Here is a 21,830-nt window from a genome sequence, read left to right as displayed (position 1 = left end):
TGAATTTGTGATTTCTAATTCATATTATCAGTAGAAATTTGCATAGAAACAATGTGGTGTTCAGGCAATGATGTGCTGCTATGCCTTTTATTATACAATTTTTATTTTGGACAGTTTTGTTTTCCTATAATATTTAAACATCCAATTTATTTTGGACTTACCAGTGTAATTCCAAATTGACTCTGAGAGGTTTTTATTTTGAGCAGTTGATGCCACTGGAAGAGACTTTGTCTTAGCTGAAGAAATCCTCTCTGATAGAGATTTAATTGGTCCACCTTCCTTGATAGGTGGGTAGGCAGCTGTGGAAGATTTGCTGGCTGAAAAACTGTGCATTATGTCTTCCCAGTCATCATCATCATCATCATCAAAGTCATCAATGTTAAAATTATCAATATCACAGAAGGTCTGGCCTCCTCTCTCTAAGTTATTTCCTGGAGCAGCATGTTTATTCTGATCTTTCACAGCAGTGCTTGTGAGCACGTTTCCTGGGAAAGAAGTGCTTCCGTTTCTTTCTTCTGCCCTTGGTGTTCCAGCCCAGTTGCTACTTACAAAGGACTTCTGTAAATGGGAATTCAGTAACGGCCTTTCAAGGAGATTCTTCGTGGTGGCTGAGAATCCTGTCTTTCCTGGAGTGGTGGTTGGTAAACACTCCTCAGTGGAAAGGGAATGTGAGGGAAAGGATGGAGACTTTAACTCCTTACTAGGATGCCCCACAGGGCAGGAATCACCCCGCACAGTGTTACTATGTGAGTCAGGCCTGCATCTCCACAGTGAACCCAGAAGACTGACATCCTTTCCATTAAAATCAGCTTCAGCCAAGAGCTTCCTTCTTAAGAAAGAGAACATATTAAATGTGAATAGTTTACTACAGTAGTCACAAAGTTTACTTTCATATTTTTTTTTTTTTTTTTTTTTTTTTTTTTTGGTTTTTCGAGACAGGGTTTCTCTGTGCAGCTTTGCGCCTTTTCCTGGAACTCACTTGGTAGCCCAGGCTGGCCTCGAACTCACAGAGATCCGCCTGGCTCTGCCTCCCGAGTGCTGGGATTAAAGGCGTGCGCCACCACCGCCCGGCTACTTTCATATTTTTAACCCCAACAGAAATTACAGAAAAAATATATCATTATTTTCCAGTCTCAAAAATTTGAATACAAATCTTAAACAAATGGTTTGAAAATTAAATAAATTTAAAACTTAGTGATGTGACTATGATCCTTATGTCTAGTCCAGAAGGCCTGGACATTTTGCCTGTTTCTCTACTTGGAGTAGCAGAACTACAATCAGATAGCTTCCAGAAGGAGGACAATCAAGATACCTTATGTTTCGCTGTTGGAGCAGCTCATTCCCACAATTCAAAGCTTTCAGTTCATCAATAGGAACAGTATCAACTAATTTACAGATGTGCTCCATCACATGAATAAGCTGCTGCTGTACGCTCATCTGCTTGTCTATGAAGCAATTATAAAGAAAGAATGAGGTTGGAACCCAGAACCCCACGTGCCCGGCAAGCACTCTACTGCCTCACAAGCCACCCCTGCCCCACTTCTTTATGAAGCCCCACAACTAAGAGACACAATATCAAAGGAACTGATGTTTCTGATGAAGGGAAGAAAATAAATGATTTAGGGAAGCAATATAAGCAAAGAAAATGCCCACTCAACTTCACATGATCTGAAGGAGACAATGTCAGTTTACATGGGCTCCAGGGAGACAATATTCTCTGGAGGTAAGGAGATAAGAAAGGACAGAAAATGCTCAGAGAAGACAAATGAGACTACATGGCTGCAGATGAAAAACAGTCAGCTGAGGGGTTGAAGGGGCAGGAAGGAGATAAGAGGAAAAAACAGGGCCAATAAAAACAGTGTGGGGACAACCCTCTCCATGAGAAAGACGTAGGAAGTGTGGATGTCTGCTGAGAACTATGGGAAAAAAGACATGGCTGTGAGGGGTTGAACTGGGAGCTGCTGAACTCCTAGGTCATTCTGGTTCTCTATGTAAGGAGTCTCAGACTGGAGAGAAGAGATTTCACAACGGTCTGAAAAACTGAAAGCCAAAGAAGGCTCCGAGAAATACCAGTATTACACATTGGCGAAGAGTTCAGATCACCCTACTAGGCAGAACACATCCCACCTCAGACTACAAGGAAAACCCTGGCCAAGGCCTCAAAGGAAAGTGAAGACAGACAAGCATTGTTCTGATTTAAAAAAAAAAGTGATTGCCAAAAGCTACAAACTAGTGACCTTGGTGTAGACTCAAGGCAAAGCTCTAGAACACATTATCAAAATGCTGCTCTGTAACTCTACAAGAGGAAACAATTAAGGAGTTAGGGAGAGTTCATAAAAACAGAACAGCCATCTTAATGCTCCTTCTTTGGAAGGATTACTAGACTAGCAGATAATAAGAGCTGCCATTTCCTGATGGCCTACAGTACACCTTGAAATCTAACAACTATCCAGCAAGGCAGGTATTATTCCCTTCGTTCTCTACAAGGAAGCTAAAGAGCAGAGTGGTGCTCCGTGCCTGTGACCCCAGTCTCAGGATTATGTAGAATTAAGTAGAAGCAGGATTGTGAGTAGAAGCTACTCAGGCTATAGTGTGAGACCCTAATTCAACAAAAACCCAAAACTCAGTAAGGTGCAAAGAGGTTTAGTTCAAGTGCTGACACACTGTCAGGAGCAGGAGATCCTCGGGTCTGACGGTCTGCACCACTTAGAGCTAACACCCCATGATATTTCTGGAGTCCTATAACCTAGTCTTTTGTAAGTCCATGGAGAAGGAAGAGAAATATCTTGAAGAAAGGTTCATAACTAGGTAACGAATTAACTGATGTCAGCTAAGACGGAAGTCTCTCACGATACTGAAGGCCTCTGCCCACATCCTTAGACTTGGAACCATTATAATAGGGAAAGCTGGAGATGGAGAAACAGGGTAGTACCATGGTTATCAGGATGAATTCAAGAGCCTCCAAGCTGCTGGTTCAAATTCTAGCTCTGTGCTGCCTTAGTTCTGCAACCATTGAATTACTAATTCTTCCATACTTAGTTTCCTTATTTCTATAGTAAAGATAGCACAACTACCTTAAGGGGATGGAGTGGGGATTAAACAGTTTGCATTGTAGGGCTTAGAAGAGTGAAAGACAGACATTTCAGGAACATTTCCAGCAAGAAAAGCAAAGACCAAAATGAAATACAGTAAACTTGGAGAAAACAAAAACAGAGAAGACTACACACACGACAGCGCATGCCCCACAGGAAGAGTATGGATGTATCTAAGAGGACTCTCATCGGCGCGTGCCCCACAGGAAGAGTATGGATGTATCTAAGAGGACTCTCATCAGCGCGTGCCCCACAGGAAGAGTGTGGATGTATCTAAGAGGACTCTCATCAGCGCGTGCCCCACAGGAAGAGTGTGGATGTATCTAAGAGGACTCTCATCAGCGCGTGCCCCACAGGAAGAATGTGGATGTATCTAAGAGGACTCTCATCGGCGCGTGCCCCACAGGAAGAGTATGGATGTATCTAAGAGGACTCTCATCGGCGCGTGCCCCATAGGAAGAGTATGGATGTATCTAAGAGGACTCTCATGACCTACATAAATACTCGGAGGACTGAGAAGAACTCCTGGTTTCCAGGAGCTGAACAGATAAAAAACAATAAATTTTAAAAAATTAGTGATACAACTGAGAAATTTTGGCTGGTTGTGGTGGTGCTGGCAGTTTATCCCAGCACTCAGGAGGTAGAGGCAGGCAGCTCTGAGTGTGAGACCCAGTCTCAAAACAACCTGAGAAAATTTTCCTATTTCGCAGAAAAGTAAGAGACAGGAGAAAAATTAAGGGCGGGGGGCGGTGTCTAACATACAAATAGCAGAGGTTCTAGATAGAGTAAGAGAGGAAAGAAATAAAAAATACCACCAGAAAAACTCCCCAAATAAAAGCACACATTTCTGGCCTGTGTGTTTAGGAAGCTGAAATCAAAAGTGTTCCATCAAAGGACTGTTGTTTTTCAAAGTCTTCCAAAATTATTTATTGGCTAATTTAAACTAGATACTGGGCAGAAGGAAAAAACAAAAAGAGAATGAGAAAGAACTGGAACAGGGCTGGAGATACAGACAAACGGTAGAGCACAGAGGCCCTGGGTTCAACCCCAGCATTAGAGGAAGAGAAGAAAGGAACGACTTAATGGGCAAAAAAGGGATTAACACACATACAATGGACACCCAGACCCAGATCAGAAGATACTCAAGGGAGAAGCTACATGATCTACAAAAATCAATGTGGCTGTAAAGAGGACTCAAAAGGGGTGTGTGTGTGTGTGTGTGTGTGTGTGTGTGTGTGTGTGTGTGTGTGTGTGTGTGTGTGTGTGTGTAAAACTTACGGGAACTTTCTCCCATTTCAGTACTCAAGAAGCCAAAGCAGGAGGACTGCCCGTGGGTTCAAGGCCTGCCTGGGCTACATAACAAGACCCTGTCTCAAAACAAAACAAACAAACAAAACTCACAAAATTTCTAGGGTTTTCAATTCACCGAACAAGGATTAGATTCACAGGGAGGCAAATTTTGGCTCTTCCTGTGAAATGAGCCAATAAGAAGCATTTTTCAAGACAGAATGAGCCTTGGGAGATGTTGGGTTCAGGAGATGTTCAAGAAAACACTAGCTGAGAAATGAAGTAGGTGGTTTATGGTACCAGAACAAAGGACACAGCACATACACCATTTTATACTATGCAGCTACCGTATGCAAACACCATGATTTTATTTACAGAAGTACTGAAACATAGGGTTTTTATACCGCCACAGTCTGCAGTGGTTCCTGGATCAGGCTCCTGTGTCGTCATTTTCTCTGGTTTTGATAAAAGATCTTTTGAGGTGCTGAGAATGTCTTTCTCTTTGTCAGAGACATCAACAGCCTTTAGCATACTACAAGAAAAAAAAATGAGACGAAATGAATGCAAACTCTGTCTCCCACTCTTTTTCAATAAATGTGTAACAGATAAAGGAAAGGTTTTATTTTGTTTGTTTTGAGACAGGGTCAAATAGCACAGGATGGCCCGGAACTTGCTATATTGCTAACTGCCTCCCCTTCCAAGTGCTGAGATTCAAGTCTTACACCATATCTAGCTGAGAAACACGTTTGTATCTCTCTTTAATGACCCTCAAGTCTTCCGTCTTCTGGTCCCAAGAGACCTTTTCAAGTCCTATCTCCAAGTATATCCTTTCAGTTACACTAGGCTCCAATCAAACTATACAACTGACATTCCTTAGGAGCTCTGTGTTGTCTCGGGTAATGGATTCTGTTCTCTCAATCTGGAAAACCCACTGTCCCAAGCTCTCTGTACCCAAACTATACATGTTCTTAGAGTCTCAAGCATTACTTTGCTGCTTTCCCCAGAAAGTAGTTATTAATGACACTGTCTTCTGAGATTCCAAGCAGCTTTACCTGAACTTCTCATATTAGGCCAATGTGTATTAGCGCGCGCGCACACACACACACACACACACAGACACACACACACACACAGTATGTATGTGTGTGTATATATATATATATATATATATATATATATATATATATATTAGATTCTATAAAATACATTAATTAAAAACCGTCTGTTTGATTGGACAGAAAAGTATTAAGCTAAGTGTGGCTCACATCTGTAAGTTCAGCACTCAGAGGTGGGGGGAAGCAGCAGAATAAGGAATTCAGTGCCATTCTTGACTACAAAAAGAGAGTAAGTTGAGATCCTTCCTATTAAGCCAACACAGGGCCGGGAGGTGGCTCAATCCATAAAGCACCTGCAGTGCAAACATGAGGCCCTGAGTTTATATCCACCTCACACACTGAAGAGCAGAGAAAGGTGCACCCACAGGGGGTTGCTGCCAGTGAGCCTAGCCAAACTGGTGAGAAAGCCTATCTCAAAAATAAACAAAAAAATAAAATACAATAAATAAAAACCTTAATAAGAAATAAAATATCATAAAACCCAAGCATATATTATATATAATGTATCCGAGAAACTTCTATTTCAATTTTACAATATGTGGTAGTTTGGATGAAAATGGCCCCCATAGGCTCATAGGGGTGGCACTATTAGGAGGTATGGCCTTGTTGGAGGAAGTATGTCACTGGGGGTGGAGCTCTGAGGTTTCAGAAGCTCAAGCCAGGCCCAGTGTCTCTCTCTTCCTACTGCCTGCTGATGCAGTTGTAGAGCTCTCAGCCATCTCTCCAGTACCATGTCTGTCTGCATGCTCTCCACTGTGATGATAATGAACTGAATCTCTGAACTGTAAGCCAGCCCCAATTAAATGTTTTCCTTTAAAGAGTTGCCTTGGTCATGGTGTCTCTTCACAGCAATAAAACCCTAACTAAGACACAATATGTACAGTTATTCACATTAGGCTGTAGTGGAAAAATAATCAACCTTGTAAATAATCATTTCCAACTGCTAACAATTTAAATATTATGCTTTGGATATGAATACCTGGTGATGCCATTTTGAGAAGTTGTAGAAATCTTTGGGACATAAGGCCTGGCTGGCAGATAGAGGCCACTAGAGGCCACCACAATGACCACTGTAATAAGCTCCTGCTCCACATGCCCTTCCTACCGTGAGAGACCATACCCTCTGAAACTGTAAGCCAAAAAAAAATCCTTCTTCTCGTACATTGTTTGTCCCAGAGATTAGAAAAGTAACACACTAAGCAAAGGTACTCATGGGAGAAGAACTCAATCAATTAGGAAAGTATAAAGTTTAAATGTGGCAATATGGAGAATAGTGTTAAAAGAAAAGAATCAGAGTCTGAAATTACAGTTATATCAATTACAACATGAAAATCAAGCAGACAGAGAGAAGATCAAAACCAACAAAGACAAGAAAATAGTTGGTTAGATTCTGGAATTCAAAATATTTCTTCCCTCTATTTTAGAATCCTAGCTAAGGTGGCTGCAATGTCATTTGTGTAATACACATATTTAATAAAGAATAAAGCTAGGCATTCAACATGGAAACAGTAGGGTACGAAGAGAGTGCCACACTGGATCTTAGTCCACCTGCTATTAACTGTTTCATTCTGGGTGACTTCCTGATCCTTCCTGGCCTCAGCTGTTTCACAGGTTAGATGAGGATGCTGACTTAGTCTTGGTGGCACATGACCTTTCACTCCCGTTTTTAACTTTCTATGGTTGTCTGGTTTTCTGTCAGTAAGGAAAGGAGGAGACAGGTGAGCTCGTACGGTTCTTCAGTTTTGTAACAAACAGTAATCATACTTCAACCTTCACTACTTCTTTAGAGATCACAATAGAGCTGGTATAGCACAAACCAGGCGCTGGAGAGATGGCTCAGAGGTTAAGGGCATCTGTTGCTTGCTAAGGACCCTGGTTGAGTTCCTAGCACCCATATGATGGTTTACAACCACTCCTAACTCCAGCTCCAGAAGATCTGACACCCCATTCTGACCTCCTCGGGCATCAAGCATATATGATGGTGCACATACATAAACGCAAGCAAAACAGCATCATAAATGAATAGATCTAATTATAAAATTTTTAAAGCACAAACCACAAGGAATTGCACAAGGTTACATATAAAACACTTCCTTCTCTTCCTAATCCAAACGATACTCTACAAGGATCTGTTTCTGTCAAAACAGTGACTTAAATGGGACTGGAGAGATGGCTCAGCCGTTAAGAGCACTGGCTGCTCTTCCAGAGGATCCAGGTTCAATTCCCTGCACACACATGGCAGCTCACAACTGTCTGCAACTCCAGTTCCAAGGGATCTGGCTTCCTCACACAGACATACATGCAGGCATAACATCAATGCAGGTCTTTAAAATATGATCAGTAAAATAAAATAGTAATCCCTCCCCCCCAATTATGGTAGTTCCTACTTATAATCCTGGCACTTGGAAACTAAGGCAGGGGGATCCTGAATTCAAAGGCAGTCTTAATTACACAGTAAGAGTTTTGTTTTTTTGTTGTTGTCTTTGAAAAAGAGTCTTACTATGTAGACCAGGCTAGCCTCAAATACAGAGATCTGTCTGCACTGCCTCCCCAGTGCTGGGACTAAAGGCATGAGTCACCAAGCCCAGCTAAGAATGGTTTCTAAACAACCAAATAAATAAATAACAATGTTCTGGATGTTTTCATTTAAATACAAAATAAACTGCAGAAGCACAAAGAATACTTATAGAGAAATGACATTATGTAACTAAACTACATTACTTAAGGCATCTTAGAAACAAACAAGAATATTTATTATTAACCATTTTACCTAGAGTATTCCAAAGAGGAAGAAGCTGGAGAAATCATTTCTTCTGGAGAAGGTGGAACAAAATCTATATCATAATCATCATCATCAGGTTGGAAGTATAGAGCTTTCTCAGTAGACTGTAATTGAACTTCGTCTATGTGGTTCTCCTTTTCACTATTATCTAAAGAAAAACAGTTGGCAAACACAGGTTCTTTTAACAATTAGAGACAGAGCAGGCATGAGCTCTTATAAGTGAGTGCTTTTTTGGGGCAAGTCGTAACCACTCAGAACATTTGTATGGGGGTCTCCTGCAGGTTCATGTTGGCTGATTTCTTCATGAAGAAGTCAATCAACTGGAAGAAGTCCAAACTCGGGTTTTGTTTTTTCTCTTTCTACTCATATTTAAATAATAGCAATGGGCCACAGGTAACAACACTGTGGGTTTTGTTTTGTTTCTGTTTGCTTGTCTTGAGACAGGGACTTGCTACACAGCCTAGACTTTTGAACTCTTTATCCTCCTGCCTCCACCTCCTGAACCAAGATCCCAGGTGTGCCCCAGAGCTGACGTACACACTGCTGCTAAATAGATAAACCATCTCTATCACAGAGCTGGCCTAGCAACGTAAGTATCTCGCTGGTGCTCTGTTTTGCCTTTATCAACAACAAAATGGATTAAACTATAGTTTTGCTGTTTGTTGTTGTTTTTTTTTTTTTAATCAATTACTTTTAAGCCTCTCTCACTGTGTAGCAATTTTAATAGAACTGGGTGTTTAAAATTTTAGTCTCAGGATGTGGCATGTACCTGTCTATGGTCTGAGCTACTAAGGAGGCAGAGGCAGAAGAATGGCCTGTAATTCCAGCTACCCAGAAGGCTAAGCTAGGAAGACTGTAAGCTTAAGGCATACGTGAGATAATTTGGTGAGATCCTGTCACGAAATAAACAGCAAATACAAAGCTGAGAATATGTTATTGGTAGTGTTTATCTAGTGTGCACCTCCCTAGGTTCAATTCCTAAAATACAAGGGAGATCAGGACAAGTCTGAACACAAGCAAGACTCAATTCTTAAAAAATTTTAGCCGGGCGGTGGTGGCGCACGCCTTTAATCCCAGCACTCGGGAGGCAGAGCCAGGTGGATCTCTGTGAGTTCGAGGCCAGCCTGGACTACCAGGAAAGGCGCAAAGCTACACAGAGAAACCCTGTCTCGAAAAACCAAAAAAAAAAAAAAAAAAAAAAAAAAAAAAAAAAAAAAAAAATTTTAAAGCCAGGGGTTGTGGTGCACACCTTTAATCCCAGTACTTGGGAGGCAAAGGCAATATTTTTGTGAGCTCAAGACCAGCCTGGTCTACATAAGGAGTTCCAGGATAGCCAGGATTATGCAGAAAGACTTTGTCTCAAAAATAAATAAATAACAAAATAAAATTTAAATGTTATATTCATATATAATATTTAACTAAAGCTGGTTACTCCCACATGGCTCTTGACTATCAAATTTTAATAACTAAGACCAGGGACTGGCTCAGTATTTAAAGCACTGGTTGCTCTTTCAGATGACTCGGGTTCAACTTCCAACACCTACATGGTGGCTCATAACCATTTGTAACTCCAGTCCTGGGGGGATCCAACACCTTCTGGCCTCTGAAGACACCAGGCATGTATGTGATACACAGACATACATAAGGTAAACCACCCACACACATGAAATTTAAAGAAAAATAATAATAATTAAGATGAACTAGGGCCAGTGAGATGATTCAGTGGGTACAGTGCTTGATGCTTAAGCCCGAGAAGCTGAGCTTGAAACTCAGAATGGATGGAGAGGATGTATTCCAAAGTTGTCCTGTTGACTTCTAGCCTTCCCTGCAAATCTTCACACACACATACACATAATAAATAAAAGACCTATTCAGGAAATGTCTTTAATTTTTTTTCTGTTTTATGTGTATGAGTGATGGGTTTTGATTTTATGTATGTATGTATGTATTTTTAAGGTAAGGTCTCAAAATGTATGTAGCTTCAGCTGTCCCAGAACTCACAGAGATAAGCTTTGCTCTACCTCCTGAGTGCTGGGATTAAAGGTGAATGTTACTATGCCTGGCTGTATATGAGTATTCTGTCTGCATGTATGTATATGCACCATGTGCATGGCTAGTGCCCTTAGAGGTCAGAAGAGGTCATCAGATTTCCTGGAACTGGAATTAAGGATGGTTGTGAGCCACCATGTGGGTGCTGGGTACTAAACCCAGGTCCTCTGCAAAAACAACAAATGCCCTTAGCTGATTAGCCATCTCTGCAGCCCCCAGAAAACATCTTGAATATGATTTATAATATAGTCACATACCATATGACATTCCTGCCAACAACCAACCACCTACAGGACAATGGTCTCAAGTTAAGATAAAGCTGAAATACTCATATCATAGTATAATGCCTTACTCTTTTGTTTCTGATAGTACAACTACTTACAGTATAGAACACTCAACCTAGTGACACTGGTGTATATATTTACTAATGTATTCCATCTACTGTACAACAGTCTCATACAGGCCTTTCAAGAGGTATTCTAAACCGGGTGTAGTGGCATCTAGGAGACAGAAGCAAGTGTATCCTTGTGAGTTCCTGGTCAGACAGGGCAACATAGTGAGACCTGTCTCAAACAAAACAAAAGAACAAACGGTATTCTATAAGAATGCACAGGAGAGCCGGGTGTGGTGGTACACACCTTCAATCCCAGTACTCCTGAGACAGAGGCAGGTGGAGCTCTGTGAGTTGGAGGTCAGCTGGGTCTATACAGTGAATCCCAGGATAGCCAGGGCTATGTAGAGAGACCCTGTCTCAAAAAACAAAAGAAAACAAACAAGGGGCCGGAGAGATGGTTCAGTGGTTAAAAGCACTGGTTGCTCTTCCAGAGGACCTGGGTTCAATTCCCAGCACCCACATGGCAGCTCACAACTGTCTGTAACTCTAGTCCCAGGACTTCTGACACCCTCACACAGATATACATGCAGGCAAAACAAACAGAAAGAATGCAGAGGATAAAAGATTATTTCCTGGTTTTACACCTAACGACCTTCTAGGAGGAGATGTGATGGTAGAAAACAACGATGCTCACGATCCTGAGCATCCCTGTGTTAAGCTAATGTTCATCTTCATGTCTTAGTTTTAAAGAACATTAATAAAGAAATGAAAGATGAGAAGGAAGCAAAGGGAGGGGAAGGATGAAGGAGGAAAAGAAGGAAAGGGGAAAGAAGGAAGGAAGGAAGGAAGGAAGGAAGGAAGGAAGGAAGGAAGGAAGGAAGGAAGGAAGAAGAAAGAAAGAAAGAAAGAAAGAAAGAAAGAAAGAAAGAAAGAAAGAAAGAAAGAAAGAAAGAAAGGAAAAGAAAAGGGTGAACTGGGTCTGGTAGCTTACAACCTTAATTTCAACACTCAGAGGACTGAGGCAGGAGTACCAAAAATTTAAGAGCAGGGGCTGGAGAGATGGCTTAGTACTTGAAAAGCACTTGCTACTTATGCAGAGGACCTGGGTTGGGTCCAACACCCACGAGATGGCTTATAACCATCTCTAACTCCGATTCCAAGGGATCTGATGCCTTCTTCTGGTCTTTGAAGGCACAAAGCACACATATGATGCACACACACACACACACACACACAATATCAGGTAAAACTCATATACACATCTTAGTTATGGCTTCTATTGCTTTGATGAAACATCATGACCAAAAGCAACTTAGGGAGGAAAGTGTTTTTTTCATCTTACAACTTGTTCTCCATCATTCAGGCAGTCAGAGCAGGAAATCAGGGAAGGAACCTGGAGGAAAGAATTGTTGCAGAGGCCATTGTTTACTAGTTTGCTCATCCTGTTTTCTTTCTTTCTTTCTTTCTTTCTTTCTTTCTTTCTTTCTTTCTTTCTTTCTTTCTTTCTCTCTCTCTCTCTCTCTCTCTCTCTCTCTCTCTCTCTCTCTCTCTCTCTCTCTCTTTCTTTCTTTCTTTGTTTTTAGAAACAGGGTTTCTCTGTGTAGCTTTGGTGCCTTTCCTGGATCTCGCTCTGTAGACCAGGCTGGCCTCGAACTCACAGAGATCCACCTGCCTCTGCCTCCTGAGTGCTGGGATTAAAGGCATGTACCACCACCGCCCGGCTCATCCTGTTTTCTTATAGCACCCAGGACCATCAGCCCAGGGGTGGCCCTGCCTGGTGAGCTAGGCCCTCCTACATCAAACATCAATCAAGAAGACAGACTACTGACCTGCCCACAGGCCAATTGGTGGGGGACATTTTCTCAATTAAGAGTCCCTCTTCCAATAACTCTAGTTTCTGTAAGCTGACATAAAACTAACCAGTACAACATAAAATAAGAAAAGAAAACATGGGGCTGGAATGATGGCTCAGTGGTTAAGAGCACTGACTGCTCTTCCAGAGGACCCAGGTTCAATTCCCAGCACCCACATGGCAGCTCACACCTGTCTGTAACTCCAGTTCCAGGGGACCCGACACCCATGGCAAAACACCGATGCATCTAAAATAGAAAAAGAAAAGAAAAAAAAGAAAAGAAAAAGGAAAGAAAACATTTTACACAGCTCTATAATCAATGTTTTTTTATGGTTTAAGCTAAGTGTGACTACAAGAATTAAAAATTACAATGAACTAAAAGTAATCATTGAGGAAGTGTAAATTCTGAACGAATTTGCTAGAGCTAAGCGCAGTGTTTATAATGTACTGAAATGGCCTCCACATCCACTTTCCACTCAGTCAGAGAAGCTCCTCGTTCTCAGCTCCATTAATGGCATGTACTCTATTCAGTACACAAAACTCTTGAAAAAAAAGTTGGTATATATTTACTGCACCTTTTGTATATTTAGAAATGTTTGGATATACAGATACATATTCCACTGTGTTACAACCACCTACAGTATTCACAGATGTGTGGTTTTGGAGCCTCTGAGCACGAGGCAAACCACATACCCAGATGTGCAATAGGCTCTGCCATCCAGGTTAAAGTAAGTGCACCATGGTATCTGCAGGACAACATGGCCTAATGATGCATTTTTCTCAGAACATATCCTTGTCACTAAGTGATACATGACTGTATTAAACAGGATGATTACATATTACCACCAATATTTGGTGTATAATTTATGGTGGCAAGCCATTAAGAATAACACATACAGAGAGGCTCACCTCACTTCCCAATCCTATCCTAGCCACCCATTTTAACCTCTGCAGACCTTACTTTCTTCATGTACAATCACAGAGCTAACCCCGCACAGCAGATATTAAGACCCTCAAGGACAAAAATGGTTTGCCACTATTCCCAATGCTTGACTTTCAGTGAAAAAGGATGGTAAACATACTGAAAGGAAGATGAGACAATGGCTACCTCTTTCAACTCCCAAATCAGTTTCCAAACACTGACTTTGCTGACTAGTTTTCTTCTTGAGCTCTTCAGAACCAGGGTCACTGTCGATGCAAATCACATCACTGCTTAGGCATTCCGACTCATCCTTCTGTTCCTCAGTCAAATCCACTTGTGGGATTTTCGGGGAAGGAGGCATCAAATCAGTCTTTCTGGGACTTGTTTTAGGAGGTGGTGGTTTAAAAAAGTTTTTCTTAGTCTTCTTTGATTTCTGAGCAGTGCTTACTCTTGTGACAGGATTTTTGGTCAGCGAGACCAACGCATCTGATGCTGAAATATCAAAGTCATCCATATCAGCCCAGTCATTGAGGGAATCTGGCGAAGAACTAAATTCTAATTTCTTGAAAACAGCAACGTGGCGTTTCTTTACAGCTGGGGTTTTTGGGGTAGTACATAAAACTTCTGGAGGACTCTCCAAGTCCAGCAATGACTGTTGGGAACAGGTCCCCTTGGTTTGCTGTCCTCCCGGAGAATTTTTAAAGAAGCCATCAGTCCCACGCTGCTGTTTGGGTGTGTGGAGCGGAGGCTCAGTGAATGAAAAGGCCTCAGACACATTCACATCTTTATCACTTAATGCAGGTGTTTTCACCACTGACACACTAGTTATAGACACATCGCCCTCTGACGTTTTCTTCTTAAAAGTAAAACCTCTGAAAAATAATGGAAAAACTAAAATTAGATGAATTCATTTGTCTCTGATGCTGAGAACTGAACCCAGGGCCTCATTTACACTAAGTCAGCGTTCTAACATAAGCTACAATCCCAGCCCGGATAGATCCATTTCCATTTTAACAAACTCACTCACCTATAAAACCTATTTTCAAATGCAAGTTATATTAATTTTATTACAAATGAGCACAGATTCCATCTCCCTCTGTGGCTTTGAAAATTTACCAGGTAACAAATACATCTGGTTGCTCTGATCCTTCCCATTCAGAGGCTAATGACTGGGTTTGAGAGTTCTTGGGCCAGTCCCAATTTTATTTCTCAGGCTGGCAGTCCTTAATAGCACCTTCAGAAGGAAGAGACAGCAGGTGTAAAAAGAAGGACAACACTCTAACGTGGCTTTCACCACTCTGATAAAAAATGTTAAGGGAGAAAATAGTTGAAGAGAGAGAGAGAGAGAGAGAGAGAGAGAGAGAGAGAGAGAGAGAGAGAGAGAAAGAGAAACTGTTGAGATCTGAAGGACAAAAAGGAGGCGGGAGTCCTGGCTATCTGCTGAAATTAATGGCATGAAGGTCAATAGTGACTGTAAAGCAGCCTGAAAGCCAAGTGCCTGGAGCAGTGCCTGAAACCTAAGAGCACACCCAAATACAAATTATTATTAGGCACCATTAGGAACTTGGGGTATGGCTTGCAGGAGACAACAGAACTAGAGTGGTCGTTTCCCTACAAAGTTTGGCAGAGGATATGAGATTATATTAAAGTATAGTATCTGTGCAAATTTACAAGAAACGTCATTACTTGTTTATCCAACTTTGCCTGAACTGTGTAAAGCTGCTGAGCAATCGCTACCCAGATCTGCTAGAACATGCTCTACTATTAATCTGCAAAGTGGGAAAACCACTGAGCCCCTCATTTCCTCTGCAAAATGAAGAAGCTGGAAGCAGGTGTGGTGATAATCCTAGCACACACAAGGCTGAGGCAGGACTGTTATAAGGGAGGCTAGCTGGCCTGAACACAGCAAGTAGCTGTGACTGTATGTGGGACAGTTAGATCATGTTAGGTGTAATCATGTTCTAGCCAGTGTGAGCTACAGCTGGGATCCTATCTTAGACAGAGCTGAAAGACAGGAGCTCCAACTGTATGACACTGAGTTATCCTCTCCATGCTAATGAGTATACTTACGAAGATTTTGGTTTTGTAAGGTTGAATTTATTATCAAGTTTTCTGGCTGAGTGACGCTGCAGTTGCTCCTGTAGATTGTTCAGAGGAACAGCAGCCATGATCTAAAAAGGAAGAGAGCAGCCATTAATGGAGTTAGGTAATTTGTATCATTCAGCATATTTATTGAGGAGGTAAAGGACTTGAATCAAACAGCCACTGTTCCAAATGTGCCCAGAGTAACATGCTTTTATTGCTTCTTTTATCCCCCCCTTCTCTCTCTCTCTCTCTCTCTCTCTCTCTCTCTCTCTCTCTCTCTCTCTCTCTCTCTCTCTCTCTCGGTCAACAGATTGCTTTAACATTTACATCTGGTGACATTTAAAACACACAATTTTTAACTAGCTGAAGATTCACTTGAATAACAAAATGGCCTGGTTTCCCCCTTCCTCAACAGATGCTAAAATCAGCACAATAGGTATTAGAGAAGCAATGATTAGGATAGGGCTTGTAGGAAAATGGGACCTGGCCTAGGCTTGGAGGATAAACGGGAAGAGGACAGGAAGTGAGGGGGAGGAATGACCAAAGCAAACCAGAAATCCAGAGAACACCCAGTAAGCGCATTCTCTGTCCAAAGGTGAAACTCTGGTAAAGACCGAAGAGACTGCAGCGAGGGCAGAGGCTGCCCAGCAAGAGAGCGAACGTGCTGCATTACCATCTGGCTCCAGCCCAGAACAGTGTGCCACATCCATTTGGAGCCCTGCTGGAACAACCCAGATAAAGCACACAGCTCAAGCCTCCTGGAAATCACTGAGCTAAAGACAGACAGCAGTGACCTATGAAGAGTTTAACACAGTTATTTCAGATATGTTATACCCCCTTTCCCACTCTATCTGGATTTAACCCAGCATTTACTATTAGTGTGTATGTGTGCAGGTGCACGTGTGCATGATGGAGGGGCACACTTGCCACACTGAACTTGGGAGGAGGTCAGAGGACAACTCTGTGCAGCTGCTTCTTTCCTTCCACTTTAGTGGGTTCCAGGGGTCCTCTGTTTCTTCCTGATACAAGGTGTGCTGGGTTTTGTTTGTTTGTTTTTGGTTTTTTGTTTTGTTTTTTTCTGGTTTTTCGAGACAGGGTTTCTCTGTGTAGTTTTGGTGCCTGTCCTGGATCTCGCTCTGTAGACCAGGCTGGCCTCGAACTCACAGAGATCCGCCTAGCTCTGCCTTCCGAGTGCTGGGATTAAAGGCATGCCCAGGCTAAGGTGTGGTGTTTTAACTAAGAATGGCTCTCACGGGCTCTTATATTTGAATGCTTAGTCACCAGGCAGGGGAACTCTTTGGTAGGTTTAGAAGAATTAGGAGGCATGGCCTTTTTAGAGGAAGTGTGTCACTGAGGGTGGGCTTTGAGGTTTCAGAAGCTCAAGCTAGGCCGTCTCTCTCTCTCTCTCTCCCTGCTGCCTGCAGATCCAGACAGAATTCTCAGCTACTTCTCCAACATCATGTCTACCTGTGTGCTGCCATGCTCCCCACCATGACGACAATGAACTAAGTCTCTGAAACCTAAGCAAGCCCCCAAATAATGCTTACCTTTTTTATGAGTTGCTGTGGTTATGGTGTGTCTTCGTAGCAACAGAACAATGACTAAGATAGAAGTGTTTGTGGTTTTATGAGGGATAGTTCTATCACGTTAGGTGTAATAATAACCTGATTAAATATATAATGCATTTTGTGATTGTTTGTGGGATAGTTATATCATGTTAGGTATAATTATGACCTAGTTATTGTTTTCATTTGGAAATTAAGCATGACATAAGGAGGTATAATGTGTCAAGTTGACAAGGGGTAGACTTGTGATGGCTATTCTTGGTTGTCTACTTGGCTACATCTGGAATGAACTAAACTCAAATGGCTGGGCACACCTGTGAAGGATTTTTTTTTCCCTTAATTAAATCATTTGAAGTGGGAAGATCATTTTCAATCTGGGCTACCTTCTGCTGGATGCCTATATAAAGGACATGAATGAAGGAAGCGTTTACTCTTTGCTTGCTTGTTCTCACTGGCAAGTCCATTCCTTCACTGGCATTCACTACTTCTTCAGGATTCTGGTATTTACTGAAGACCAGCTGAGACATCCAGCCTTGTGGACTGAACAACTACTGAATTTTTGGACCTTCTGCTGGTAGATAGCCATTGTTGGATTAGCTGGACCACAGCCTGTAAGTCATTCTAATAAATAACCCCCCCTCTCTCTTATATTCATTCTATAAGTTCTTTCCCTCTAGAAAACCCTGACTAATACACAAGGTCTCACTATACAGTGTAGGCTGACCCCAAACTCATGAACCTCCTGTATTTAGTGCTGGGAATACAGGCACATGCTACCATACCCAGCTTACATTCCATTTTTATAATATACTTTGATTTTTATACCATCTATATATAAATATATGTGCCATATTTTGGTGGAAGGATTAACAATATTAGATAGGCCACACTACACTGCTCTAGAAGTTCACTTTTGAAAATGGTGATATTTAAACTAAGTCATACTTTCTTAATTCAGTAACTGGAATTGTCTTATTAGATTCAAAATAATAAGTCAGGGCTAGGGAGACAGTTTAATGGGTAAAATATTTGCCACACAATTTTGAGGACCTAAGTTTGACACTAAAATACATATACAGTATCTATCTGTAATCTTGATGCTTCTATAGTGAGCAAAAACAGGATCTCTGGTTCCTTGAGAGCCAGCCGGCCTGGCATATGCAGCAGGTAACAAGGAAAAGACTGTCTCAAACAATGTAGAAGGCAAAGACTGACATCCAAAAGTATTCTCTGGCTGTCACGTGCACGGTGATGAGCATACACCTGCATGTGCACATGCATGCACATACCAGCACACACACACTCAAGGGGTGGAGGATTCTAAACAATGAATCATTCTCTACCTCTCTGTACGAGTCAGTATGAAGGCATAAATTAAACATACTCATTATGTTTCAGTCCAATACAGTATGGCATTTCAGAAACCTTATGAATGTCAGTGTGTTTCAAGCTTGGTCAATGGAATCCATTTCAGATGAATACTTACAGCCATCACAAGTACAATTTAGAAATTGATTAAAAATGTCTTTTACATGGAAAAGGAAAAGTTATGGCAACTTATGCTACATAGTGAGACACACTGTTTCCAAAGGAAACAAAGTAAAAGTAGTGAGCCAAACAAACTGGAGAACTATACTCAAGTGGCTCACATCTATAATTCCAGCACTTGGGAGACTGAGGCTGGAGGATCAGAGTTTGAGGCTAGCCTAAGGTATACAGTAAGCTCAAAGTCAGCATGGTCTACACCTATCTCAAAAAACAAGTGATGAAAAGAATAGATGATTAAAGGGTTCTAATTTGAACTATGTCTTGACTTAACATGATTTCAGATCAGAAATTGAAGGAGCCTATATTATTTAACAACCAGATCATGATATTCAGGGGTAGCCTTTTTTTAAAAAAAAAAAATAATAATTTATTTTTACTTTATATACATTGGTGTTTTGCCTGCAGGTCTGTCTGTATGAGGGCATCAGATCCCCTGGAACCTGAGTTACAGACAGTTGTGAGCTGCCATGTGGATGCTGGGACTTGAACCCGGGTCCTCTGGAAGAGCAATCAATGCTCTTAACCACTGAGCCATCTCTCCAGCCCTTTTTTTAATTTTTGATGGTACTGAGGAATGAATTTAGGGCTTCACATACTCTAAGCAAGTGCTCTATCACTAAGCTACATTCTTACCCCTTTAAAAACTTTAACTTTGAGACAGGGTCCCACTAAGTTTTCCAGATAGACCTTGAAACTAAGATCCTCCTGCCTTAAGCCTCCCCAGTAGCTGGACTATAGGCCTATGCTACCAGCCAGGGCTCTAAGAGGTTATCTTAAAAAATTAGGCCAATTAAAAAAGAATGTCTAAATTCTCCAGGTCGATTAGCAAAATGAAAAAAGAAAAGAAAGTCAATGAAATGAAAAGTAACAAGAAAACCTTTTTTTTTTTCTTTTGAGAAATATGGAGACCATTCTTAGGACTACCAAGAAAAACAACAAACAACTTTCATTTATATATGATAAGGGAAATATTTTTGGTTGGAGAGATGGCTCAGAGGTTAAGAGCACTGGTTGCTCTTCCAGAGGTCCTGAAGAGGTCCTGAGTTCAATTCCCAGCAACCACATGGTGGCTCACAACCATCTGTAATGAAATCTGGTGCCCTCTTCTGGTGGGTAGGCATATATGCAGGCAGAACGCTGTATACAAAATAAAAATAAATAAAAAAGAAAATATTTTCTAAGGATTTTTTCTCCCCTCTTTAACTTTTTGTTTGTTTGGTTTTTTTTTTTTTTTTTTTTTTTTTTTTTTTTTTTGGTTTTTCGAGACAGGGTTTCTCTGTGTAGCTTTGCGCCTTTCCTGGAACTCACTTGGTAGCCCAGGCTGGCCTCGAACTCACAGAGATCCACCTGGCTCTGCCTCCCGAGTGCTGGGATTAAAGGTGTGCGCCACCACCGCCCGGATTTGTTTTGTTTTTTTGAGACAGGGTCTCTCTATGTAGAGCTGGCTGTCTTTGAATTCACAAAGATCTGCCTACCTCTGCCTCACAAGTGCTGGTATTACAGGCTCCTGGGATTAAAGACCTGTGCCATCACATCCCTTCTGCCTTTTTAGTATTTATTTGTTTGTTTATTGTGTATGTGTAGCTCAAAAGATGACTTGTAAAAATCAGTTCCCTCCTTCCACCACACGAGTTCTGGGAATCAAATTCAAGTTGTCACTTTTGGCAGCAGGTGCCTTTACCCACCAAGTCATCTCATCAGTCCTGTTTATGGAGTTTTAAAGTAATAGAAAATGACTTTCGCCATTGGTCATAATAAACTTCAAGGCTTATCTTTAAAACTAGCTATTTAAAATTATCCAAATAGCAACAATGACCTTAAAAATAAATAAAAACAGAAGGAACTGACTACCTAAGTTAGCCAAGTATATTACGTATCCTAAAAGTACAAAGACAGGGCTGGAGAGGATGGCTCAGTGTACAAGGGCACTGTGTGCATTAGGACCCGAGTTCAGATCCCAACACTCATAAAAAGCAAGTATGGCTATATGCCTACAACCCTGTGCTGGGGGGTAGGGAGAGACAGAAACATCACTGTACCAGCCTACCTCCAGGGTCAGTGAGAGACCCTGCCTCAAAGGAATAAGACACAGAGTGACATACAGCAGAACATCTAATTTCTTCTGGCCCCCATACATGTGTGCACACACAGGTTCACGTATGTATACACATGTGACCATACACTATATATGTATACCACATTTACATTCATAATACAAATGTATAAACAATAACAAAAGAATACTAATAAGGAATGGACTATTGCTAGAAAATATATAATTAAACAACAAAAGAAAGATACTAAAAAAAATCTTTTAATAAGTGAAAGGTTTCCATACCCTGATATAAGACTCTCCACTGACGCAGTAAGCCAAATTAAGCCGAATTAAGAATAAAAAAACCGCCGGGCGGTGGTGGCGCACGCCTTTAATCCCAGCACTTGGGAGGCAGAGGCAGGCGGATCTTTGTGAGTTCGAGGCCAGCCTGGTCTCCAAAGCGAGTTCCAGGAAAGGCGCAAAGCTACACAGAGAAACCCTGTCTCGAAGAAAAAAAAAAAAAGGAATAAAAAAACCAGGCTGGAGAGATGGCTCGGTGGTTAAGAGCACCGGTTGCTCTTCCAGAGGTCCTGAGTTCAATTCCTAGCAACCACATGGTGGCTTACAACCATCTATAGTGGGATCTGATGCCCTCTTCTGGCATAAAGTCAATAGAGCACTCATATACATTTTATACATATATATATATATGTATAAAGAATAAGGCCGGGCGGTGGTGGCGCACGCCTTTAATCCCAGCACTCGGGAGGCAGAGCCAGGCGGATCTCTGTGAGTTCGAGGCCAGCCTGGTCTCCAAAGCGAGTTCCAGGAAAGGCGCAAAGCTACACAGAGAAACCCTGTCTCGAAAAAACAAAAAACAAAAAACAAAAAACAAAAAAAAAAAAAAAAAAAAAAGAATAAAAGACTAAGTTCCCAAGTTCACTGGGCAAAACGTTCCTGGGTGATCTTCCTGGCCCTCAGAGATGTGACCAGGAAAGGAGACCAGGAAAAACCACATGGGCATTCTCCAGGAGGCAGTTTAAATATCCTGTAGGCATGTTCTTGAGTAGCTGGGGAGGGGGTTGCGGGGGGGGGGGGGGGGGGGGGCCTGCAGCAGTCTGGTGAGTTTTCTGAGGACAGGGTCTGGAGAGAGAGGGGGGGGCT

The 21,830-nt window shown here is 41.7% G+C and overlaps 1 protein-coding gene across 2 annotated transcripts in view; it reads right to left on the bottom strand.

Moving 5' to 3' along the window:
* Blm (BLM RecQ like helicase) overlaps window positions 1–21,830 on the bottom strand; it is a 91,045-nt gene that overhangs the window by 56,256 nt on the left and 12,959 nt on the right. Inside the window, exons 2-7 of one of the 2 annotated variants that reach the window (XM_052711862.1) lie at window positions 15,504–15,604; window positions 13,620–14,305; window positions 8,265–8,424; window positions 4,784–4,911; window positions 1,313–1,445; window positions 162–829 (exon numbers count right to left, since the gene is read on the bottom strand). In XM_052711862.1, coding sequence (XP_052567822.1) covers window positions 162–829; window positions 1,313–1,445; window positions 4,784–4,911; window positions 8,265–8,424; window positions 13,620–14,305; window positions 15,504–15,601 — 1,873 coding nt within the window. In that variant the 5' untranslated portion in view covers window positions 15,602–15,604. The remainder of the gene's footprint in view (window positions 1–161; window positions 830–1,312; window positions 1,446–4,783; window positions 4,912–8,264; window positions 8,425–13,619; window positions 14,306–15,503; window positions 15,605–21,830) is intronic. The other variant, XM_052711863.1, reaches the window with a different exon arrangement.

The sequence above is a fragment of the Peromyscus californicus genome, unplaced genomic scaffold (assembly GCF_007827085.1).
Source record: "Peromyscus californicus insignis strain IS unplaced genomic scaffold, ASM782708v3 Scaffold_4__1_contigs__length_199733344, whole genome shotgun sequence".
Lineage (NCBI taxonomy): Eukaryota > Metazoa > Chordata > Mammalia > Rodentia > Cricetidae > Peromyscus > Peromyscus californicus.
The sequence above is the reverse complement of the archived record's forward strand: the minus strand, read 5'-3'. Positions and strand labels throughout refer to the sequence as shown.